This window comes from Eleutherodactylus coqui, chromosome 3, assembly GCF_035609145.1.
Source record: "Eleutherodactylus coqui strain aEleCoq1 chromosome 3, aEleCoq1.hap1, whole genome shotgun sequence".
Lineage (NCBI taxonomy): Eukaryota > Metazoa > Chordata > Amphibia > Anura > Eleutherodactylidae > Eleutherodactylus > Eleutherodactylus coqui.
The window spans coordinates 24744401-24770465 of NC_089839.1; the positions used below are offsets into that span (position 1 = coordinate 24744401).

Below are 26065 nucleotides of genomic sequence, written 5' to 3' on the forward strand. Positions count from 1 at the left end.
CTTTTCCTATTTATGACATAATCAATGCTCGTGCCAAATTTCCCGTTTCTATGACACCGGAAAGTGAGAAAATTACATTCCGCACGTAAAATTTCGACGCCAATTCTTTTGCGCTAGAATTGAATAATTGAGTTGGGACCCATTAGCTTTTCCTATTTATGACATAATCAATGCTCGTGCCAAATTTCACGTTTCTATGACACCGGAAAGTGAGAAAATTACATTCCGCACGTAAAATTTGGATGCTAATTATTTTGCGCATAGAATTAAATAATCGAATTGGGACCCATTAGCTTTTCCTTTTTATGACATAATCAATGCTCCTGCCAAATTTCACGTTTCTATGACATTGGGAAGTGAGAGATTTAGATTATGTACGTAAAATTTTGACGCCAATTCTTTTGCGCATAGAATTGAATAATCGAGTTGGGACCCATTAACTTTTCCTATTTATGTCATAATCAATGCTCGTGCCAAATTTTCCATTTCTATGACACCGGAAAGTGGGAAAATTACATTCCGCACATAAAATTTGGACGCTAAATCTTTTGTGCATAGAATTGAATAATCGAGTTGGGACCCATTAGCTTTTCCTATTTATGACATAATCAATGCTCGTGCCAAATTTCCCGTTTCTATGACACCGGAAAGTGAGAAAATTACATTCCGCACGTAAAATTTCGACGCCAATTCTTTTACGCTAGAATTGAATAATTGAGTTGGGACCCATTAGCTTTTCCTATTTATGACATAATCAATGCTCGTGCCAAATTTCACGTTTCTATGACACCGGAAAGTGAGAAAATTACATTCCGCACGTAAAATTTGGACGCTAATTATTTTGCGCATAGAATTAAAAAATCGAATTGGGACCCATTAGCTTTTCCTTTTTATGACATAATCAATGCTCCTGCCAAATTTCACGTTTCTATGACATTGGGAAGTGAGAGATTTAGATTATGTACGTAAAATTTTGACGCCAATTCTTTTGCGCATAGAATTGAATAATCGAGTTGGGACCCATTAACTTTTCCTTTTTATGACATAATCAATGCTCGTGCCAAATTTCCTGTTTCTATAACATTGGGAAGTGAGGGATTTAGATTATATACGTTAAATTTCGACACCAATTCTTTTGCGCTAGAATTGAATAATCCAGTTGGGACCCAATTTCTTTTCCTATTTTGGAGATAATCTATGCTTGTGCCAAAATTCATGTTTCTACGATATCGGGAAGTTGGAGAACTTTTGGCAAGTCAGTCAGTCAGTGAGTCAGTGAGGGCTTTCAGCTTTATATATATAGATATACTCTACTGTATACACATTCATATACACATGGTATACTCAATGCTCACTAATATATACAATACACATACTACACTGTATACACACTAATAGATATGCAATTTATACACTACACTGTATACACACTAATATACATACTATACTGTATAAATACTAATATACACAATATATACATTACGCTGTATACACACTAATATACACACTATACTGTATAAATACTAATATACACAATATATATACTACACTGTATACACACTAATGACACAATAGATTTACACTTAGGGCTCATGTCCACGGGGAAAATAAGAATTAAAATCCGCTGCGGATTTTAACTCTTCATCCGCACGCGGATCCGCACCCCATAGGGATGCATTGACCACCCGTGGGTAGATAAATACCCGCGGATGGTCAATAAAAGTGATTTTTAAAAAAATGGAGCATGAAAAAATCTGGATCATGCTCCATTTTCGTGCGGGTCTCCCGCGGGGACGGCTCCCGCGGGCTTCTATTGAAGCCTATGGAAGCCATCCGGATCCACGGGAGACAAAAATCGGAATTTACTCACCCGCTCCGGATCTTCCCTTCGCTTCCCTCCGGCTTCATCTTCTCTTCGTCGGCATATTAGTACTTTCTGCTTAGGTTAAGCAGCGCTGCTGATTAGAGCCACGCTGCGTAGTCGCGTTGTGCCGAAGAGCCAATCAGGTGGCTCTAATCAGCAGCGCTGCTTAACCTAAGCAAAAAGTGCTAATATGCTTTCCGTCGCGGCCGGATCTTTTTTTCTTCAGGCCGGCGCATGCGCGGGGCACACAACCGACGTGCCCTGCGCATCCGCCAGGCCGAAGAAAGAAGATCCGGCCGTGACGGAGAGAAGATGAAGTGGCGGCGAAGAGAAGATCCAGAGCGGGTGAGAGGTGAGTAAATTCCTATTTTCAGCGCTCATGTCCGCGGGGCAGGAGGGACCCGCTACGGATTCTACATGTAGAATCCGTAGCGGGCCTGATTTTCCCCCGTGGACATGAGGCCTAATAGACATGGAATCTTAGGCTACAAATATCTTTTATCTTACCAAGAAAATAACATACACAAAATCGGAATCTGGATTAAAAGGCCGCGGCATTAATTTAAACTGGGTTAAAACATATTAAATATCATAAAATATATAAAATGTAGACTCAGTCCGTCCACCTCAAGTCTACCAAATATAATAAAATCCAATATAATATATTAAATATCATAACTGATATAACACGTAGACTCAGTCCGTCCACCTCAAGTCTACCAAATATAATATAAGCTGTAGACTTAGTCTGGCATACTCCAGTCTACAGCACCAAAGTCCTTTTAATAACCTTTCTGTCCCCCCGCAGGAGGCGGGCGACATCCCCCGTTTAAATTGCCGCGACAAAGCATTCACATCACGAAAAAACATTGGGTGAGTGGGCGGGGCAACCTTGGATGCTGTGAGGAAAACTGTGACAGGATTCTGCAGCTTGACTTAATGATATCTCCTCTCTTCTTCCCGCTCAAACCTCCACCAATCACAGCCTGTTGCTAGGCCTTTGCCTCACAGAGACCTTCTCTCCTGATAGGTCACTGCCATTATCTTCTTGGCCAATCATTTTCTGTCGCCAGGCTTTCAAGCTTCCATAGCAGACTCCTCATATTATAGCTGACCCTAGAGTGACTTAATAAAAAACAGGTTAGAACCCCCCCCATCCCCAATACAAACCATTTCCATCTACCTTTTATTAAAGTTATTAACCCTTTCCGCCCCCAGATTCCATGAGGCCTCAGTCCCCTAGCGTACTTCTGCCGTACACTATATATACTACACTGTATACACACTAATATATATACTACACTGTATACACACTAATATATACACTATACTGTATACACACTAATACATACAATATATATACTACACTGTATACACACTAATATATACGCAATAGATATATACTACGCTGTATACACACTAATATACACACTATACTGTATACACACTAATATACACAATATATATACTACGCTGTATACACACTAATATATACGCAATAGATATATACTATACTGTATACACACTAATAGATACACAATTTATACACTACACTGTATACACACTATTCTGTATGAACACTAATATACACAATATATATACTACGCTGTATACACACTAATACACACAATATATATACTACACTGTATACACACTAATATATACGCAATAGATATACTACACTGTATACACACTAATATATACACTATACTGTATACACAATATACACAATATATATTACACTGTATACACACTAATATATACACAATAGATATACTACACTGTATACACACTAATATATACACTATACTGTATACACAATATACACAATATATACTACACTGTATACACACTAATACACACAATATATATACTACAATGTATACACACTAATATATACTACGCTGTAAACACACATATATACACAATAGATATACTATACTGTATACACACTAATATATACACTATATATATGCTACACTTTATACACAATAATATATGTACTATATATATACTATACTGTATACACACTAATATATACACAATAGATATACTACACTGTATACACACTAATATATACACTATACTGTATACACAATACACACTAATATATACACTATACTGTATACACACTAATACACACAATATATATACTACACTGTATACACACTAATATATACGCAATAGATATATACTACACTGTATACACATACACACACACACACATATATATATATATCTATATATATATACACACTAATATATACTACGCTGTAAACACACTTATATATACACAATAGATATACTATACTGTATACACACTAATATATACACTATATATATATGCTACACTGTATACACACTAATATATGTACTATATATATATATACTATACTGTATACACACTAATATATACACAATAGATATATGCTACACTGTATACACAGTAATATACACAATATATATACTACACTGTATACACAGTAATATATACACTATATATATATATACTACACTGTATACACTATATATATATATATATATATATATACACACAACACTGTATACACACAATATATATACTACACTGTATACACACTAATATATATATATATATATACAATATATATACTACACTGTATACACACTAATATATACACAATAGATATACTGTATACACACTAATATACACTACACTGTATACACACTAATATATACACCATAGATACATACTACACTGTATACACAATATATATATATATATATATACACACAACACTGTATACACACAATATATATATATACTACACTGTATAGACACTAATATATATACTACGCTGTATACACACTTGTATATACTACACTGTATACACACTTATATATACACAATAGATATACTACACTGTATACACACTAATATATGCACAATAGATATACTATACTGTATACACACTAATATACACTACACTGTATACACACTAATATATACACCATAGATACATACTACACTGTATACACAATATGTATATATATACACACACAACACTGTATACACACAATATATATATATACTACACTGTATAGACACTAATATATATACTACGCTGTATACACACTTGTATATACTACACTGTATACACACTTATATATACACAATAGATATACTATACTGTATACACACTAATATACACTATATATATATATATATATATATATATATATATATATATATATATTACACTGTATATACATTAATATACACAATACACACAGAAATGCAGAATGAAAAAAAAATATTACTCATGTGAATACATTCATAGTAAATAATGGGTGCTTTCATTGTACGAGTTCCATCCATATCGCAGCAGGACAAAGTTCCCGTGATAACATCGCCCTGTGGGGTGTGACCTCCGAGCGCCTCTGTGACTCTGGTTTACAACAGTTATAATAATAATAATAATCTTTATTTGTATAGCGCCAACATATTCCGCAGCGCTTACATAGACAGGGGGGAATACAGAAAGACAAAATACAAACATTACAGAACCACGGTTACATATAGTAATCAGTTGATGGAAACAATAGGGGTGTGTGCTCCAACGAGCTTACATACTACAAGTAATGGGGTGATACAGAGGGTAAAGGGGCTGGAGATGTGCACAGTATGACGAGGTGGAGAGTGAGCGATGCTATACACATAGACAATGGTCAGACATTTAGCCGTGTGACGGCAGAAACGGTGTGACTGCAGGAGCGGTTTATGATGGCTAGCAGGGATTGCAGTCAGTAGGTCAGGGAGCATGTTATCAGGCGGAGTACAGAGAGGTTTGTTTAGGGAATGCGGTATGCCTCCCTGAAGAGGTGCGTTTTTAGAGCACGCCTGAAGTTCTGCGAGTCCTGGATTGCTCGGGTAGCCTTTGGTAGTGCGTTCCAGAGGACCGGTGCTGCTCTGGAGAAGTCTTGGAGGCGGGAATGAGAAGTTCGAATGAAAGGGGCACTCAGTCTGGTTTCATTAGCAGAGCGGAGAGCCCGGGCTGGTTGATGGATTGAGATGAGGGAGGCGATATAGGGTGGCGCTGTACTGTGGAGGGCTTTGTGGATGAAGGTAGCGAGTTTGAATTGAATTCTGTATTTAACGGGCAGCCAGTGCAGTGACCGGCACAGGACAGAGGCGTCCGAGTAGCGGCTGGACAGGAAGATGAGCCTGGCTGCCGCATTCAGGATGGACTGGAGAGGGTAGAGTCTGGAGCAGGGGAGGCCGATCAGCAACGAGTTGCAATAATCGAGCCGGGAGTGGATGAGGGCGACAATAAGCGTTTTTAACGTCTCCACAGTGAGAAAAGAGCGTATTCTTGCGATGTTCTTGAGGTGCAGCTGACATGTTCGGGCCAGAGATTGGATGTAGGGGGCAAAAGAGAGATCAGAGTCAAATATGACCCCAAGGCAGCGAGCGTGTTGTCTAGGAGTTATGGTGGCGCCACACACTGAGATGGAGATGTCAGGATGAGGTCGGTTAGTGGAGGGTGGAAATACCAGTAAGTCCGTTTTAGAGAGGTTTAGTTTTAGGTAGAGAGAGGACATGGTGTTAGAGACACCGGACAGACAGTTAGTGATGTTTTGGAGGAAAGGTGCAGAGATGTCACGGGCAGTTTCCCCCCAGTTGCCTGCATGTGAATGGTGGTGAGCCGCTGCCGCATTGTATAGTCACATGACATTCCCAGCGGTAACCATAACGCGGGGGGCCTGTGAGCTAAGGGAGGACAAACCTCCGTGCAGCGAAAGGACATGTATTCCCCCACACATATATTCAGCTATTTTAGAGTCGTTGCTAAACAAAAACCGTTCCTAGAGGTGCTCTGTGCGAGCCACCTTATGTGTCCATAGTGCCACTAACTAGAAGGTGGGAGGTACGATGACATCACACGTGATGTCACCCTGCGGTCTGATGACATCACATGGTCATTGATATAGTGGAGTGTGAAGACCCGGCCGTTGGGTGGCCGTACACACAGCGGATGGTCTATGGTATCTGCATGCAGGTCTCAGCCCAGGTGGGGGGGGGGCACCCGGACCCGTTGTGGTGGTCTCACAGGGGGCGTAATTTTTACAGTGGATTTAACAGAATGTAAACGTGTATTTGTGTCGGGATAATAAACCCCACAACACGTCCGTGGAAGCATCTCCGCCGTGAGAATACCCCCCACACCGTTCCCTGCTTGTGTTGTGGATTTTGCACAGTTTTTAGGCCCCGCCCACACTCGCGTTGTCAGGTACTTTTCTTACAACTGGAAAACACACAGAAGGTGTAAACAACGCATTTTAACGCATGTATTCGCATAATTACATCATTTGTGTGATATACGGTAGAATACGCTATAAATGAGCAGCGTCCGTATTTACTGCAATCCTTATAAAATGTCAAGAAAGTTCTGGAACTCAATACAGAAAAACGGAAATCCCAGATAAACGCGTCGCGAGACGAGCGGAAACTAAACCCATTGGCTGCAACGTAAACAACAAATTGTATCAGTTATTATCCGCTGTATTTGGGGACAGAACGCGGCGCTTCAATCCCACAAAAATAGGAAACGCACAGAAACATTCGCACGGCTTCACTACATTTAACCCCTTATGGCCTGCGGGTCAGTGAGACGCTACGTAATCAGCCACTTTTTGGTCTAAACCGTGTGCGTTTCCCGGATGCCCATATGGCGGTGAGGACGGGCGCTGACGCTACATGAGATCCACCATTATTGTATCAGTCGGTAGGTCCAGTCGCAGCGCAGATCCGTATGTGGTGACCGCAGATCGTCCGCAGCGAGTTCCGGGCCCTTATAGTTAGTGATCGCCGCCATGATTCTGCAGATTTCCTGCGTACGATGCGGAGTGATAGGTGTGAGGACACGGGGCATGTAATAAGTCTGCTTACAGTATTACGCTCCTCCTCAGTAGTACAAGGAGCCGGTGAGGCAGTTATATAATAATGTACAGAGAAGTAGAAATATGGGGGCATTAACCCCTTCCTCCCCCCGTTTCTCCATTACATCTATCAGTTATAGGGAACATGACGGTTACCTGCCCAGGTGCTGTATATGGGCGGAGCCATCCACCATTACGCTGGCCTGTCAGTCACATGACTAGGGATGATGTAGCGGTACATACTGTCTTCAGCCCACTGAACTACAACCGTTAGCTGGCGGGCATGCTAGGAACTGTAGTTCACTCACAAGTGTTCACACCCGGCTGATAATAATCTGTGTTATAGACTGTATATAGTACATGTGAAGGACAAGTAAAACATCACATGTGTGACCTGTGTATATAATATGTACAGTACATGTCATACACCTGTATATTACATGTCACACACATACGTGTTCTGTATAACATGTTCTGTCTGCAGGTTTCCATTCCATCCAGTTGATGTCCGGCTGTGAGCTGGATGATGACAGCAGCATCAGAGGATGGAATCAGTACAGATATGATGGAGGAGAGTTCATAGCGCTGGACACACAGACCTGGACATACACGGCCACCATGAGCCAGGCGCTGATCACCACACAGAGATGGAACAGTCCGAAAGTACAATGGGGGGAGAGAAAGAGGAATTATCTGGAGAATGAATGTATAGACTGGCTGAAGAAATATGTGGAGAACGGGAGAGAAGAGCTGGAGAGGAGAGGTGAGGCTCATCATCATGTCACATGTATGTGTGATGTATGATATGTGTATGATGTATGATATATATGTGTGTGATATGTGTGTGTGTGATGTGTGGAGCTCCGGCCATCGCACGTCTGTGCACACAGCGGATCTTCAGCTTCGGTGCAGTCACAGATCTTTTCCTTCCCACCTTCCAAGACCCATAACTTATATTCCCCGGCGGCCGCCGCCGTACGAGGACTTTGTTTTAGCAAGATGCTTTTTTTCCCATAACAGCGCCATTTTGGATACATATAAAACATATTGTATAACTTATTAGAGGGGTTTCCCACGAAAGCTAAAAAGTTGCACATTTTTGCATTCATTTTCCACTTGCACAGAAATTTACAAGTTGTTTATGCCAGAAACTGGCATTATAAATGTTTCCCAATGAACTTTGGAATATTCTTCCCAAGCTAACATCGTCCTGTTCCTGCACCGCTGATCTCCGGATAAGCCGCCCGTCCTCTCTGTGTGATAATGTGGATTACTATACGAGGCTCTTTTCTGCCTCCTGTGGCTTAGATATAGAGCTGCAGCGTGATTTATATATTAGTTTAATAGTGTATTTATTATAAAGGCATATTACAGTCCGCCCCGCCCCCTCTCCTCGCAATCAGTACAGAATACAGTCGGACTCTATCATAGCGCCACCTGGTGGTGCAGTATGGGATATATTCTGCTATTCTACTTTTATGGTAGTAACAGAACCGCCTCCCTGCTCTCCTTACTGTAACTGATGTAGGCGTAAGACCGGGACACAGTCTGACCTTTCTTCTGTCCTAGGCAAAAAGGTGAAATGACGCCCCACTAAGGCTGCCATCTTTTTCCCAAAATGGCTGTTACCATACTTATATCCTGGCACTGTACTCTAAGGCCTCATGTCCACGGGCAAAATATGATTTTACATCCGCAGCGGATCACCTGCACGCGGATCCGCATCCCATAGGGATGCATTGACCACCCGCGGGTAGATAAATACCCGCGGATGGTCAATGAAAGTGAATTAAAAAAAATGGAGCATGAAAAAAAACGTGACACGCTCCATTTTCGCGTGGGTCTCCCGCAGGCTTCTATTGAAGCCTATGGAAGACGTCCGGATCCGCGGGAGACCTAAAATAAGAATAACTTACCTGCAGCGGACCGGGCAGGTCTTCTCTTCTTCACGGCCAGATCTTCTTTCTTCGGCCCGGCGGATGTGCCCGTCGCATGCGTGCGGCACGCTGCCGGCATGTCGAGTACATCCGCCGGCCGAAGAAAGAAGATCCGTCCGTGAAGAAGAGAAGACCTGCCCGGTCTGCTGCAGGTAAGTTTATTCTTATTTTCAGTGCTCATGTCCGCAGGGCAGGAGGGACCCGCTACGGCCCCTTGTATTAAAGTGCCAGCTGCCTCCTGTATTGTGTCACCAGTTCACCTTGTAGGATCAGACGCCCCTCATATTGGGGCTGTAGCTGCTGACACCTTCATAATAATGCACAGGTAGTCCAGGGGCCCCTCATGACCTACTATAGTCAGGGGTATTACAGAACTCATGGGGCCCCATTACAGAACTCCGAATTATTACCAAATAAAACTTCATGTTATTCTAGAAAACAAGTTGTAGAACCCAGCAGACATAGCAGCTCAGCTCTAGTAGACCCAGTCAGATACCAGCTCTGCACAGTGATAGTGATTACAGTGCGGTTACCTTCAGTGGTTATAGGTGACGTCTGGTTTGGTTTTTCTTTCCTATATATGAACTCAGATCGCCATGAAGATTTCTCTGTAGACTCTTCCCATTCTGTCGCTACTCCCTCCCTCAGTATTCCATCATAGTAATACCACCCCCACTAAATAAGTGCCCCCTCTGTGGCCTCATTTAGTAATCATCCACACCTCCAAACCTCTGGTCGGACATCACCATTCTTACAAGCTGCTTCTTTCTCACTCACACTGTCAGTAGTGCCGGACGCAGTGCGATCTATGCAGAGGATAACCTGACTCTTCCCCCATGTATTAGTGCAGGAGACGGGGGAGGGGAGGACGTTATCCTCTTCATAGAGTACCTTGTGTCCGGTACTACTGACAGTGTAGGAGAAGAAGTTGCTTGTGATAGCATTGACTGGACATTCAGGAGTGGGTCTTGGCAGTTCGGTGGTAGGGTGGCACCATTCAGCCCCATGCCCCACCTCGGCATAATTATTTTCGGTAAAAGATAATTGCAGCCACTGGAGGTTTATGTCCGGCACCCCTGACACTTCCAAGCTGGATCCGGTGTTTGTTGCAGGGTCTCCAAGCCGTTACTCATCCAGATAGACCCGGTAGTCGAGCTGCTGATGCTACACTGGGCCGAGTCGCAGTACCCAACAGTCCGAACAGGAGTCTTGCAGTAATACAGGCTACAATCAGGGCCGGCAGCACAAGTGTATTAACGAGGTCCAGGCTGAACATCAGGGCCGGCAGCACAAGTGTAATAACGAGGTCCAGGCTGAACATCAGGGCCGGCAGCACAAGTGTATTAACGAGGTCCAGGTTACAATCAGGGCTGGCAGCACAAGTGTATTAACGAGGTCCAGGCTACAATCAGTGTCGGCAGCGCAAGTATAATAACGAGGTCCAGGCTGAACATCAGGGACAGCAGCCCAAGTGTATTAACGAGGTCCAGGCTACAATCAGGGCCAGCAGCACAAGTGTATTAATGAGGTCCAGGATGAACATCAGGGCCGGCAGCACAAGTGTATTAACGAGGTCCGGGCTGAACATCAGGGCTGGCAGCACAAGTGTATTAACAGGGTCCACGCTGAACATCAGGGTCGGCAGCACAAGTGTATTAACGAGGTCCGGGCTGAAGATCAGGGCCGGCAGCACAAGTTCATTAACGAGGTCTGGGCTGAACATCAGGGCAGGCAGCACAAGTGTATTAACGAGGTCCAGGCTGAACATCAGGGCCGGCATTACAAGTGTATTAACGAGGTCCAGGCTGATAATCAGGGCTGGCAGCACAAGTGTATTAACGAGGTCCAGGCTGAACATCAGGGCCGGCAGCACAAGTGTATTAACGAGGTCCGGGCTGAACATCAGGGCTGGCAGCACAAGTGTATTAACAGGGTCCACGCTGAACATCAGGGTCGGCAGCACAAGTGTATTAACGAGGTCCGGGCTGAAGATCAGGGCCGGCAGCACAAGTTCATTAACGAGGTCTGGGCTGAACATCAGGGCAGGCAGCACAAGTGTATTAACGAGGTCCAGGCTGAACATCAGGGCCGGCATTACAAGTGTATTAACGAGGTCCAGGCTGATAATCAGGGCTGGCAGCACAAGTGTATTAACGAGGTCCAGGCTGAACATCAGGGCCGGCAGCACAAGTGTATTAACGAGGTCCAGGCTGAACATCAGGGCCGGCAGCACAAATGTATTAACGAGGTCTGGGCTGAACATCAGGGCCGGCAGCACAAGTGTATTAACGAGGTCCAGGCTGAACATCAGGGTCTGCAGTAAGCAATAATAAAGTCCAGAGTCAGAATGGTCAGAGTCAGAATGGTCAGAGTCAGAATGGTCAGAGTCAGAATGGTCAGAGTCAGAATGGTCAGAGTCAGAATGGTCAGAGTCAGGCAAGGATCAGCACCAGGCAAGGATCAGCACCAGGATATACACAAATGGGGGCTTTACAAGAAGTGGCAGTAAGGGTGCGGGCAGACGAGCATAGGCGTATTTACGTTCGCACGAGCGCAACGTATAATCGCCCGAGCGATCGTTTTTCACCGATCACGACCAGAGCTAGAAAGCGTATTTTCGTTTGTTCCTACTTTGCAAACGGTCTTTTCGGCGATCGAATATGCGTTGGCGCGTATTTCGGTCGCATATGTTCCGTTTTTTTTCGAATTGCCGTTTTTACGCGCCGTAAAATCGCCCATGTGAACGAATACATTCGAAACCATTGCCTCAGATGGTCACGTATATATGTTTGGTCGCAAAAACGCGCCGTTTATGCGCTCGTCTGCCCGCACCCTTAGACAGCAACTTATTAGGCATTTTCCATAAGGGGGGAGGATGTGTAATATAACAGGGAATAGCTGGTGGTTGGAGGGGGATAGGATTCAGGAGCGCACATTACCCCTTTAAGAAAGGGGAAAGTAGGGTGTAGCAGCCCTATGGGCAGAGGACTGGGAGTTAGAGGTGCAGCATGGTGCATGCAAAATTTTGCCGGACTGTAAACCTATGAATAGGTGAGCAGCAACTATTGGCCACCATGACAGTTTATTACCGGCCAGGTAACAAGTCTACCTGCCATCGTGAACTCCCTGTTCCAGATGTTGCAGGGCTTGAGAGGGTTCAAAGAAGGGCAACTAAATTAATACATGGAATGATGGGACTGGAATACCCAGAGAGATTGGGTATAATTAACCCTGGAAAAAAGACGGCTAAGGGGCGATCAAATAACTATGTATAAATACATGAGGGGACAATACAAGGATCTCCCCCCATGATCTGTTTATACCCAGGACTGCATCGGTAACAAGAGGGCATCCGCTACGTCTAGAAGAAAGCAGGTTTCATCACCAACACAGAAGGGGGTTCTTTACTGTAAGAGCAGTGAGACTGTGAAACTCTCTGCCTAAGGACGTGGGGATGGCAAAATCCATAGAGGAGTTTAAGAGGGGACTAGATGTCTTTCTCAAGCAGAAGGTCATTACAGGATATAAATATTAGGTGACCAGCGGGTTGTTGATCCGGATCTTACAGACAGGTAGGAACTATTAGAGGTTGATCCAGGGATTATCTGACTGCCATTATGGAGTTGGGAAGGAATTTTTTCCCCCCGAAAGGGCTAATTGGCTTCTGTCTCTTGGGGTTTTTTGCTTTCCTCTGGATCAACAAGGAGGTTGAAACAGGCTGAACTAGATGGACATTGTCTTTATTCAGCCTAACATGCTATGTTACTATGTAAGTTCTAAATCTGCAAGGCCCAACATGGTATTAGTGTAGTATGTCTACACCGGAATTGTGGGCGTGACCAGGCTGAGCTAGAGGTAATGCCCAGGTCACGCCCAGAACTCCCGATTGGCTGCAGGACACAAACACCTTCACCGAGCTGCCGAGAGATAGATATGGTGTCCTGTTGCCATGGCAACTCACTGGCCCCACCGTGATTTTTATTGCGGGGGACCAATGACCTCACAGGGGAAGCACGGTCCCTCTGTGAACCCCTTACGTGCCACGATCTACATAGAGGTAGGGGTTAACTGCAGGGGTTGCTGCTCCAATGCACTCCCAGCTGATGCAGCAGGAGACCGACTATCACTGACAGCTGGCTTCCGCTGCCGGAGCTCGTCAATCTTGGGACTGATGGCAAAGCAGGATGCCTGTATCTGGTGTCCTGTTGCCATGACAGGACTAGGTGCACACGGTGTGATCTGAGGTTTCTCCATTGGAAGCAAAATGAGAAACTCCGCGGTCCTCCGCTGCGGCTGATCGCTACTTCCCTGAAGGAATGTGAGGCGGTTTTGAGCTAAAAATATCTCACATCCAAGGGAAAATCGCATGTTGGTGAGCGCTGCCTGTAATTGGCTAAGCGCTCAGCCAATCAACACAGCCCTTTCAGGAGTCGGGGATTTTTAAATCCCCACCTGCTTAAAAAGCTTGACAGCAGAGGAGCCAGCCGGAGCACACGCCTGAGTGGCAGAGGGGTGAGTATATCATTTTTTTTCTTTTTTGTTCACCAGCTAGGGATGATTTTTAGCGAAGGGCTTATATTTCAACCCCTTCCCCGAAAATCATGCTATGGAGTTGCCTACAACCCACTGCTTTCAATGAGGCCGGCAACAGCAGTGCTAACCCCATTGAAAGCAATGAAATAGCATCCTGGATTTCTGCCACAGCTGTGTCAGAGGATTCCTTCATCCTCGTGATCCCCGCAGGCATGAAGGAAACCCCTGCCACGATACACTCCCTATTTTTTCAATGGGGCTGGCGCTGCTGCTGCTACTGCCGGCCCCATTGAAAGCATTTAGCGTTTGTGACACTTGCCGCCTTCTGGTCAGTCTTCTCATGCCGCAACTAGTGATAAGACAAGGGTCCAGTACTTCACCACTTCCACCAGCTTCAGAGGCCTTCATCAGAGTGATGGTAGCTCCACGGGGTACAGCAGGATTCTCATTCTGTTTACACCTCTCATCACCAGCAACCGTCAGCATTTTGATGATCACTGGCCTAAACCGGGTAACCTCTGCCCTAACGGACATGCTTCTTATTTTAGAGGAACACTACGGAGCTGGACCATCAGATGAGCCCAGGACCCGGCGGGTAGGTGTCCCTGTACACCATAATTACCTTGGACTACCACACATAGACTTTACCCTCACTACTAGTAGGAATAATAGTTGCACAGCCAGTATATGCCTACCAGCAATGCACTGTTATGGCAAGCATCAAGCAGCCACATTACTCCCATAGGAGAAGTAACTGAATTACAGCGAGACTCCAGATCCTCCATGACTATACAATTATACTTCAGGGACAAGTAGTTACCAGCTGGTCATGACAATCATCCTCGGTCTCATTACCCCCTTTTACAGGAGGAGTATTCAGCATGATTGCTCAATGATGACCGCCGTCATTCATCACATTTCCCCCAACCATAGGAGGAGTAATAGTAAGCTGTGTGACTCTTCCTCATATCGTGGGTCTGGTCACTCATGAACGTTATCCTCTATACTATTACCCTCTCTTATATGAGGCCTAATACTAGGACTGTGAGTCTCAGGTCCCCCATAACTACTCATTCATGACTGCCATCTTCCTCCACATTACCCCCTTCCACAGGATGAGTAATTTTAGTGATGGCTGACTCTGTGTCTCTCCTGCCTCGGTCTGGCACGTATCCAGTTTTTAACAACAACTATACTCTATCGCATTACCCTCTTCTGGAGGAGCAATGGTAGGGCGAGGGGTCTCAGTTCCCTTGTGGCCATGGCTATGAAGTTCATCCTTACGCATCCCTTGTATGGGGAGAGCGATGGTAGTTCTTGAAGACATTGTATACCTCAAGACTACCCAATGTCACAACCATCATCCGCCTCATTGTCCCTAATTAGATGGGATCAATTTATTACTGCATTAATCCTATGACTCTGATGTCTATACAATTGTGAAGATGGAACAATACCTCGGTAGCGCCACCTATTGGATGGCAGCATTCTTTCAAATCAATGTTAGACCCTTTAAGCAAGTCTTTAAAACAATGATTGGGAATTGAAAGCCAAGCCAGAATCCATACACAGACAGCTGTTTCAGGATTTTTGCCCCTCATCAGTGTGCAGTAGGATCCTGGTTTGGCTAGTGAGAGGCCTGTGATGCGGGTCGGGATCCTTAAGGAGAGCCCCTAGGTGTGTGAAGACACCTAAGAGGTGAGTCAGGGACTTAAAGGCCATGCATGCTCCTCTGGGAAATATATGCAAATAAGGAAGTAGGTGGCGCTGCAGAGGTATTCACCCACCTAGGGGCTCTCCTTAAGGAGAGATGATACCCCTCCTGATATACAGTCATGACAAAGAGCGGCTATCACATTATTCCTCTATGGCGGTCCTGTACAATGCCGTCTCAATCATATATGCTTACAGCAGATGTCAGGTCTCTTCAATAAGTATTCACTGGGGCAAAGTTATAGAATGTCGGCCATCTTGACCATAACCGCCCGGTTATCGGCTGCCATCTGATCATCTTTTAGAATAAGATGCCTAAAGGCTCATGCCCACGACCGTGTTTTCACCGTGAATTACGTTGCACGCACGATACGTGGTGAATGGAGGCAATGAAAGTCAATGGACCCTCATTGCTCCATGTACACCGGTGTGTGGGCACTGCGTATCAATACGCCAGAGAAATAAATTGTAGCATGCTCTATTATCTGCGTATCGTATGGAGCCCTTGTATGGGCTGCCTATCGATACACTGTCCATAAACAGTACATTGCGTACAGCCAGCGTTTCCATACGCAAGTTCAGAGCAGGGAATTACATTTTTTTTTAAAATACTGCGCATGTCTGTGACATCTGATTCCCAGGCATGCGCATTGCCATACTCGGCCCATATGCGGTCTCTGCTGGGCTGTGTATGTGTAAATCGCTGCGGCATGAGCCCTTATAGCTCCTCTGTCTCTTATGCATCGCAGTGTGAGGCGGCCGCTCTTCTCCCTCCTCCTGAGGGGCACCTTGGTGTTTTATAGAAGCTAAAGAGGAGCAGACCCACAAATATTGGGGGTGAAGATATTTAGGAGCACAGGAGGTGTAACAGAGGGTCTCCTGGAGGCAGATGATGTCACGTTCCTCTGCCCCCATCTGGGTGCATTATACAAATGTATGATGTAGAAACCAGAAAACCCAATAGACTACCGGGATAAGGGCTAACTCACCTCTTGTTCTAAGAGGGCGGGGGGACATAAGTACCGTGTCCCCTTAGTGATAATGACATCAGATACTTAGAGGCCTGTAACTAGTCCAAATCTAGTGAGTTATATATCTCTGTGAGATCCATATGACTAATTATGATAAGTGTAACATTAAGTATATCAGTCTAATAGGCACTGAATATATTAACAAACACAATCACAGGAAGCAGCCATATAATTACCAATGTACTAATACAAGAGGGCAGGTAGAAGCACCACATCCCTCAACATGCAGACAGCCAGACTGCTATATGGAGGAGCCACCGCACAGGTGAAGGTACTGATGAACAACCACTCACACCCCTCCTTATACTGAGGGGGGCGCTGCTGAGTACTATACCTGCACACAGATATGGCATACACAGGTCTGGTGCACTACACGTACTATGTGGCCTGACACAAGAAAGAGTCCCCAGTATGTAAGTGACTCAGTACTGCCCCCATGCATGTTACTCATATGCCCAGCTACTGGAGGGTCGGCTCTCGTTCTTACCGAGTGAAGATGTTTAGATGCGTCGTCTTAATTCTTGTCATCTTATATTCTTCATTTTCTTCTCAGTTCAGCCAACGGTGAAGGTATCCGGTCAGCATAAAGATGGCACCTTGATGCTTCACTGTCAGGTGTACGGATTCCATCCCAGACATGTGGATGTGAAGTGGATGAAGAACGGGGTGGACGACGTTCCCACATATGAGACCACACATGTCCTCCCCAATCCTGACGGCACCTATCAGATCAGGGTCAGTGCGAACGTGATGCCCAGTGAGGGTGACAGTTACTCCTGTTATCTGGATCACAGCAGCCTGGGGGCGCCGCTGAACATTGTGTGGGGTGAGTTGTATCCTTACTGGCTGGATGACAGAAGACTATGGAATATGTCATGACTGGCGATCACTACTGTGATATATAATTGTATGATCTATTGATCGATCGCCGGCATCTTAGTAAAGAGAATAACTTAGTTTGTGGTGATCGGAGGTGATGGGTTCCCTTTAAAGGACCGTCAGGTCACCTAAAAAGATTCTTTTTTATATGGGCAAGAGAGAAACAAATTACCCACTGGAGGCGAAATCTAAAAGATACCCCGAGGTCCGCCCTATCCCTTGGTCACATGGCCAGAAGAATGCATCACTTCCTGCTATTCGCCCCATGGGTCACCCTCCGTGTCGCCCCGGCTGCTTTGTGACATAGCAGTCGTATTGCCGCACATGTCATCTGGATCTGTTGTGGCTGCTTTGATCATTAGTAAGGATGTTTCTAGAGCAGCTCTGATGGTTACGGTACCAGCAGCAGTGTGTAATGACATGTGGAGGATAGGACTGGTGTTGGGGGAGAAGGACCTGCGAGGCGACAATGCAGCGGTCAGACATCCCATTTAGTGGTCCGATAATCCCTAGTTCTAGACATACAGATGTGACACATTTTACCCTGATTGCAATGATATTGCAGAAAATTATCTTACCCATTAAGCCCCATTTACATACAACGATTATCGCTCAAAACTCGTTCGAATGATGCCTTTTGAGTGATAGTCGTTGCATGTAAATGCTGCCATCGTTTGCTTTTCAGCCAAACAATGATTTTTAGGTCAGCATATTACCTGCTTATAGCAGGGACCGCAGGCTGTGTTCTCCGTGGGCAGTGCTGATAAGATTGTTATTAGCTGGCAGCTCTCAGCAGAACAAAGGACATGTAATTGAAGAACAGACCACCTGCTGTTCTGTTAATACATCTCTGTTAATACATCTGATTGGCTCAGCAACATGCAAATGATGTTAATTAGCTGCTAATGGACATTATTGCTCATTAGTAGTTATGCAAAATGATCACTTAAACCGTTTTTTGAAAGGAATTTTGGGCAATCATCTTTACGTGTAAATGGGGCTGATCTCTCATCATAACAAAGTCAGTTGTAAAGTAATTCAAAGTTGCATTTAGAGTGAAGCTAAAGAAAGACCCGTCTGTATGTATATCCCAATGAATCTGTACTTGTTGAACATGTTATTGATTCAGGATCTAGTAAACCAGTCACAGTTTAACCCCTCACACCCCATGAGATACATGTACTCAAAGAATAGCATCATAAACCTGATAAATCCCTGTTTTTACACATGACTACCGCTCCACCCTGTATCCACACAGTATATAGCAGCGCTGGATTTTCTTTTCTCACTTTGTGAATTATAACTCTGTTCACCCTGTGATTATTCCGCTGTCTACAACCGAGGTCCCACAACCCGGGGATTTCCATTGACGCTGTCCCGGTCATCTTCCTTGACAGGATTATATGTCTGTGAAGTTCTGTGATTGCCTACATGGACCATAGGTGTGGTCATCCAACAGCCCCCACACCAGATGAGTCCATCTGCACTTTATATTTAAACTATTCATTACGTATTCTTACTTCTCCTCCTTGGAGTGCAGGCACTACTTTAACATGATGTTATAATGAGCTTTCAAACCTACTCAGGGTTCTTCCTCAGGCATAATGGAACAGATCTGAAGATGCATTTATATAAATAGATATACACATGATCACATGGGAGGGCACAGACATGGTGTGATTAATAAGCACTTAGATAAATACCAGAAAGGGATGAGCAGAACAGTAAATACCTAGTCCAGTGACAAGGTAGGTGAAAGTTGCCTGGTCTCTAAATTGGTGTTAGGGGGTCACCAGGCCAGCGTGTTACCTCTGCTCATATTCTCCACTGATGCAACCCCCCCCCCCCCTTCCGAGATTCATTTAGTTTTTGATAGTATCAAAGATAGTCATAAATTTGTACTCCCAAATTCTTCTATGACGTTGGGATTTGAAATTGCCTTTATGTATAATAACTTGCATATATTCTATATTGTGTCCGTGACTAGAATGATGTGGCTGAGGGCCCCTCACATGTTGTCCCAGAAAATACAGTCATGTCAATGGGCCATAAGAGGGAGTTGTGTGAATAGATATAAATCTAGATCCTGCACATGTATGTGATACTATTACACTACACGTATGTCATATCTACAGCGGGGGAGACTCTCGTGTGGATCTCTGATACATGAAGCTCTCAGAATAGTCCGCAGCTCATCGTTACCCTTCTGTTTTCTAACCAGAACCTCCGAGTTCCTGGGTGACACCGGTGGTCGTCGCTGTGGTGGTCGTCGCTCTTCTTGTTGCTGCGGTTGTTGGATTTCTCCTATATAGAAGTAAGTATCAGTATAGCGCTATATTCACACCGCCGGATCCATGTGGTGCTCAAGAAAAACCGGGAGCAAAACCCTTTAGAAGCCCATGATGATCACGGATCCCTCACATTATGCGCTATTCAAGGCTGTGGAAATGGATGAGAATACAACAAGCAGATGGATTTCACGTAGATCATTAGTCTGTGTGAAACATCAGCCTAGTGAATACCCTCATGTACTGTTATGGGGTCGGACATACAGTCATCTGAATGGCCCTTAGTGTCAGTAATAATGCAGTGCTGCTGCTCTCCCATACAGGGTCATGTGTATATATGTAGTATACATATTGGGGCAGATTTACTATTGAAAATGTGCGATTATTTTGGGCAAGTTGTGCCAAAAAACAGTCTTGCATGCTTTGCATCACAGTTATCACCTTTTAGACACTTTGGACCTCATCCAAAAAAGGCTTTATGGCAAAGGGGTGTGGCCAAAGTGGCATAAACTAATGTTCATTTTACATCTAATGAGAATCTCAGGATTCCCATTTACACGAGCGGACGAGCCGGTGACGTCATCAGTTCACACTCAGGCAGTCTGTTTAGGCAGGAAAATCATCATTGAGAATTGTGAACTTCTCATTCACTTATCATTCAGTGTTTTCCCATTCCTGTGAAGCATAATGAATGATCGGTGTTTAACTGCAACGAGAAGCCAACGAGCCGACGATGATTTTATGTCGGCTGAAACCAAACGATGAATGAGAAGCGCCCAATTCTTGTTTTTTTGTTCAGTGATTGCCGTTTAAACTGAACAATTATCATTCCCTTTTCTTCATTCGAATGATTTTTGGAATGACAGTCGTTCCGTCTAAACGCACCTTAGGCCAAAATATGTGTTATAAGGTCAGACAAAGGTGTCTAAAGATGAGCCAGATTTCTCACCCGCATGAGCCACTGTGATAAATCTGCCCCTCCTCAGACTCCGGTGCGCACATCAGGCTTAGGCTGCATTCAGATAAATGTATATCGGCTGGGTTTTCACGCCGAGCCGATATAAGTTGTCCTCGTGTGCAGGGAGGGGGGAGGATGGAAGAGCCAGGAGCAGGAACTGAGCTCCCGCCCTCTCTCTGCCTCCTCTCTGCCCCTCTGTACTATTTGCAATGGGGAGAGGCGGTCCGGGAGCGGGGCTAAGTTACGAGAATTAGCCCCCACCCCCGGCCCGCCTCTCCCCATTGCAAATAGTGCAGAGGGGCGGAGAGGAGGCAGAGAGGGGGCGGGAGCTCAGTTCCTGCTCCTGGCTCTTCCATCCTCCCCCCCTGCACACGAGGACAACGTATATCAGCTCGGCGTGAAAACCGAGCCGATATACGTTCGTCTGAATGCAGCCCCAGTTTGTGCTTCATTCCTCGGGATCAAGATAATCCAGAAAATATCCTAAATGAATAAAAGCCCCATCTGTCCCCCAACATTGGGGGGGGGGGGTGATCGGACATTTCCATAAGAGTTGGCTGATGATTCCCAGAATTCCTCTCTCATCTGTCACCAATTATAATGGACTCTTCAGGTTTCCTAATTTCATCTCCTCTTCTCATTTTAGGAAATAAAGCCGGCTACAAGACGGCCAGCAGTGAGTATTCTGTGTCTGCGGCTCCGCTGGGGGGTCTCACTATTGGTGACGATGACTAATGTGCTGTTAGTGATGGAGTATGGAGGACAGTATATGATGTATATGAGAGCGGCTGTGACTGCGACTCCCAAGTTGTGGAGACAGTGAAGTGTATTGTTGGCTTCCATTCACGTCTATGAGAGATACCGAAAGACATCGGACATCCATCCTGTTACTGTAATCTGATTCATCTCTGGCCGCGGCATACAGATGGGTATTCCCATATCAGCCAGGGCTGACTGAGATGACAATACCCCTTTAAGTGAAATTTTATAATAATCCTCAGTTTAAGGCCATTTTCACAGGGCCGAGAAAATTGTGCGAGATTTGTGTGTTGCAAGACGCACAAATCTTGCATGACTGAACCCGATTCTTTTGAATGTGGTTATACACATGAGTGTTTTGGTTTTTTTTCCCACACATCCAATCTTGAGTCGTCCTGTCACATCTCCCATTGTTTTCAAAGGAACCCTGGCATCGCATTTGTGGGCACTTCACATGCTGTGCGATGCTTTTGCCGGCCCCATTAAATGGGCGATGCGTACCAAGGGAAGACCCAAAGAAAGGACATGCTGCGATTTTTTTTTTTTTGCCCTGCACTGCAATGCAGGGAAAAATTGCTCATGTGTAAGGCCCCAGTCAAAAGAATGGGGTCCATATTCCTGTAAGATTCTCTCGGCCGTGTGAAAGCCATTTAAGTCTTTATCCTCGCACCACAGCTCAGTCCGCTGCAAATCTCTAGTGAATCCATTAAAAAATCTGCATGTTACACATGATTTTGTTAAAGATTCACCCAAGATTTCATCCCACCAATAGTGTCTCATAGAGGGGGGTCCTAAGTGTAGAACCTCTCTATGAACTCCATTTTCTCCAATATGACATGTAGACAGGACTTGTCTTCATGAGTTCTTTAGGATTAGAGAAGCAGGTCTGCTTTCTTCTCTAAACAGTGCCACACTCGTCCACAGGTTGGATGTGGTATTGCAGCTCAGCCACATTCACTACAATGAAACTGTTTTGCAATACCAGTCACAACACATGGACCGGCACGGTGCTGTTTGTGGAGGAAAGCAGACATATTTTCTAATCTCATATGGTCCCTTTTAATTTTACGTAAATTGTTGTGTAACTTTGTAAATTGTTTGCCTTACTTATCTTGTGAAGTCACATGACCGTCCGCAGAACGGAGATAATCGCTGTCTGGACGAAACAAAACCAGAAGAATTTTCTGCCATCCATGAATGAGGAAAAAATAAAATAACAAACAATCTGTACAAAAACTGTAAAGCAAAGAATTTACAAAGTTTCTAAACTTTATATTTTAGCTGTGAAACATTAATGTGGAATGTCGCTTTTACATAATTTCCTATTTTTGCAGCTTCAGACGCATCATCTGACTCTAATAATACCGCCAGAGCCTAACAGTGAGTGATAATGTCTTATATAAGCGCTGCCGCCATGTAATGAGATGTGGAATGTGCTGCTGCGTAGGATATCCAGGAAAGCGCTGTATGTTTGTGACTGAAGTATAGAAGTTCAGCTGTTGGAGGCGTCTGCTGACAAGATTGTTGACCGTCTCCAATAAAAACCAGCTTAGTGTGATAACAGCTCAGGACCGGTGCGAAGCATGTGATATAATTCTATCTACAGCTCTGTCCATTATATATAAGCTATATACAGCGCTGCTCTGAGCCGTCGGGTCCTTTACAATATGTTGGTTCTCACTTCCTGCTGTAATAACACTCATGTAATATTATACTGTATTGTCTCCTGTTCTAGAAGGTTATTGAGCATTTAGGGTATTATTAGCCCCGTACAATGACCTCTGATGGGAATGTTCTCTACTATTCTCTCATTACAGAACCGGACAAGTTTTCTTCTGGGATCCAACAATTCTCCCCTATAAATCTGTCATTATTTCCTTGTGTGATATAAGAGGATCCTGCCGGATACAAGAATCTCAGTCTGTTCAGCCCAATCCTCGTATATAACAGCCTCTCCGGCAATATCACCCACAGGAACATCTCCCAAAGCTGAAGAGAGTTGAAGTTCCTAAGTTCTGCCACTTCTGTCTCCCATAGAGGTTACTCTACTACTGGGATTTCTAGTGTTCACTGAGCGTCCAGCCGGCGCCTGACGGGTCATTGATATGATGGGGCCCTGATGGAAATATTAATCTGATGACTTCCTAATAATCACTATGTGCCGTCAGGGTGTCACCGGAGGTCCCCACTATCTGGGTCTTAAGGTACATTTACACACAACGATGATCGCGCAAAATTCGCTCAAAAGCCATCTTTTGAGCGATAATCGTTGTCTGTAAATGTGTGCCTGTTGTGCACTTACCATTTTTGGCACTTTTTGTCCATTGCTGAGTGCAGCTCAGCATATAATCCATAGTTGGACCGCATGCTGTGTTCTCCACAGGCAGGGCTGATAACATTTTTTCAGCTGCTGTCCACTGGAGAACAATAGCGATGTATTTATAGAACAGACCACCCACTGTTCTCTAAATACATGCAAATGAAGCTAATTAGCTTCTAATGGGTTGATTAACCCATTAGTAGCTAATGCAAAATGATCGCTCACAACTGTCAGTTTCTGACAAATTTTGAGCAACCACCTGTGTGTGTAAATGGACCTTTATCCATTTTGCTGTGAGGACATATCAGAAGGAGGGGGAATTTCTGTGTGTGGAAAGATTTTTAAAGACAGAAGAACAACACAGTTAGGGCTCTTAAAAAGGGGAGGACAAAAATAACAAAATGAGAATACAACTAAGCTGTTATTATGTCAGACACAACTCAGCAGTCCGGACAGAATGCACTGACCTACCTCCACCACAGAGATCCGGTGGGCTAAATGACCTGTGGTGATGTCACTGCTGTGGGAGGAGCCAATCTGTGTTTGTCTTGTGTGGTAATCAAAATGCTGTGTGTGTGTGTGAGGATCATAATGCATGTACCATGTAGCAGAGCTGTGTGGCACTTTGCACCACCAGAAACACTGGTACTATAATTTCCTACAACTCGGCATTCCTGACAGAACATACTCACCTACCACCACCACAGAGATCCGGTGGGCTGAAGGACCAGTGGTGATGTCACTGCTGTGGGAGGAGCCAAGCTGTTTGTCTTGTGTGGTAATCAAGCTACTGTGTGTGTGATGTGCCACTAGAAACAATGGTGCTATACTTTCCTACAACTCAGCAGTCCTGACAGAACACACTGACCTATCACCACCACAGAAATCTGGTGGGCTGAAGGACAAGTGGAGATGTCACTGCTATGTGAGGAGACAAGCTGTGTTTGTCTTGTGTGGTAATTAAGCTACTGTGTGTGTGATGTGCCATCAGAAGCATTGGCACTGTAATTTCCTAATAATTACTAGCAGTTGTATTATGTGTCTCCTGTGAAGGAACAATCTCAGGTTGGGCAGGACGGGAGCAATTCTGGTGACAGAAAGTGAGTCGTGTTCAGGAGAGCATGAAGACTTCTAGAAACTAGTTTTTAATTTTCTATTGTTATGAACTTGTTCCACCCCATAGAAGGTTAACATATCGATCTTACCATCATATGTGTCTATAAAGTGTTTAGCAACACCTGACCTGCCTGACTCTTTTTGTTTAATATAATGTAAATGTTCTGAAATTATATTTTTCAATTTTCTTGTGGTGCAGCCGATGTATTTTTTATTACACTCAGTGCATTCTAGGGCATACAAGACGTTCATGCTCTCGTAAATTATATAGCTTTTAAGTGTTTTTTCAACTTTAACTTTTATGTGATATTGCGGCCCCTCCTGACAGCTTCAGGCCTTTGGCTACCTCTGGTATCCGATAACAGGGAGCTTTCACCCTCACAGACGCTGGAGCCTTAGTCCACAGCGAGGCCATCTTTTGACGGCTGTGTGGAATAAGGCCCACCCGATGAGACTGTCAAAAATTGTATCGGCGGTCGTTAAGGGGTTAATGACTTGAAAGGGGGAGGAGATTGTCTTTATGTTAATTTTTGTTTAAAACAAATATTAAAAGTGTTGGCCCTTTAAAAATAATGTAGGAAAAAATTGTATAGGGTGTTGAGGAGACAGCAAATCTATTAAACTGTTTTTTCACCAGTATTTCACTCAGGAAAATAAAATGTCAGGTGAAATGCAAAGTGATAAAGTATATTCTCCATTAAATGTCAGCAGTATAAGCCAAGGAGTCCAGAGCACCCTTAAAAAGATC

At 44.3% G+C, this 26065-nt stretch overlaps 1 protein-coding gene across 2 annotated transcripts in view; it reads left to right on the plus strand.

The window, feature by feature from the left end:
- The window catches only part of LOC136620519 (class I histocompatibility antigen, F10 alpha chain-like), a 38004-nt gene extending 12564 nt beyond the window's left edge, over nucleotides 1-25440 (plus strand). Inside the window, exons 3-8 of one of the 2 annotated variants that reach the window (XM_066595353.1) lie at nucleotides 8268-8546; nucleotides 17551-17823; nucleotides 20098-20190; nucleotides 21769-21798; nucleotides 23216-23261; nucleotides 23699-25440. In XM_066595353.1, the coding sequence (XP_066451450.1) occupies nucleotides 8268-8546; nucleotides 17551-17823; nucleotides 20098-20190; nucleotides 21769-21798; nucleotides 23216-23259 (719 nt within the window). In that variant the 3' untranslated portion in view covers nucleotides 23260-23261; nucleotides 23699-25440. The remainder of the gene's footprint in view (nucleotides 1-8267; nucleotides 8547-17550; nucleotides 17824-20097; nucleotides 20191-21768; nucleotides 21799-23215; nucleotides 23262-23698) is intronic. The other variant, XM_066595352.1, reaches the window with a different exon arrangement.
- The last annotated feature ends 625 nt before the right edge of the window (nucleotides 25441-26065 follow it).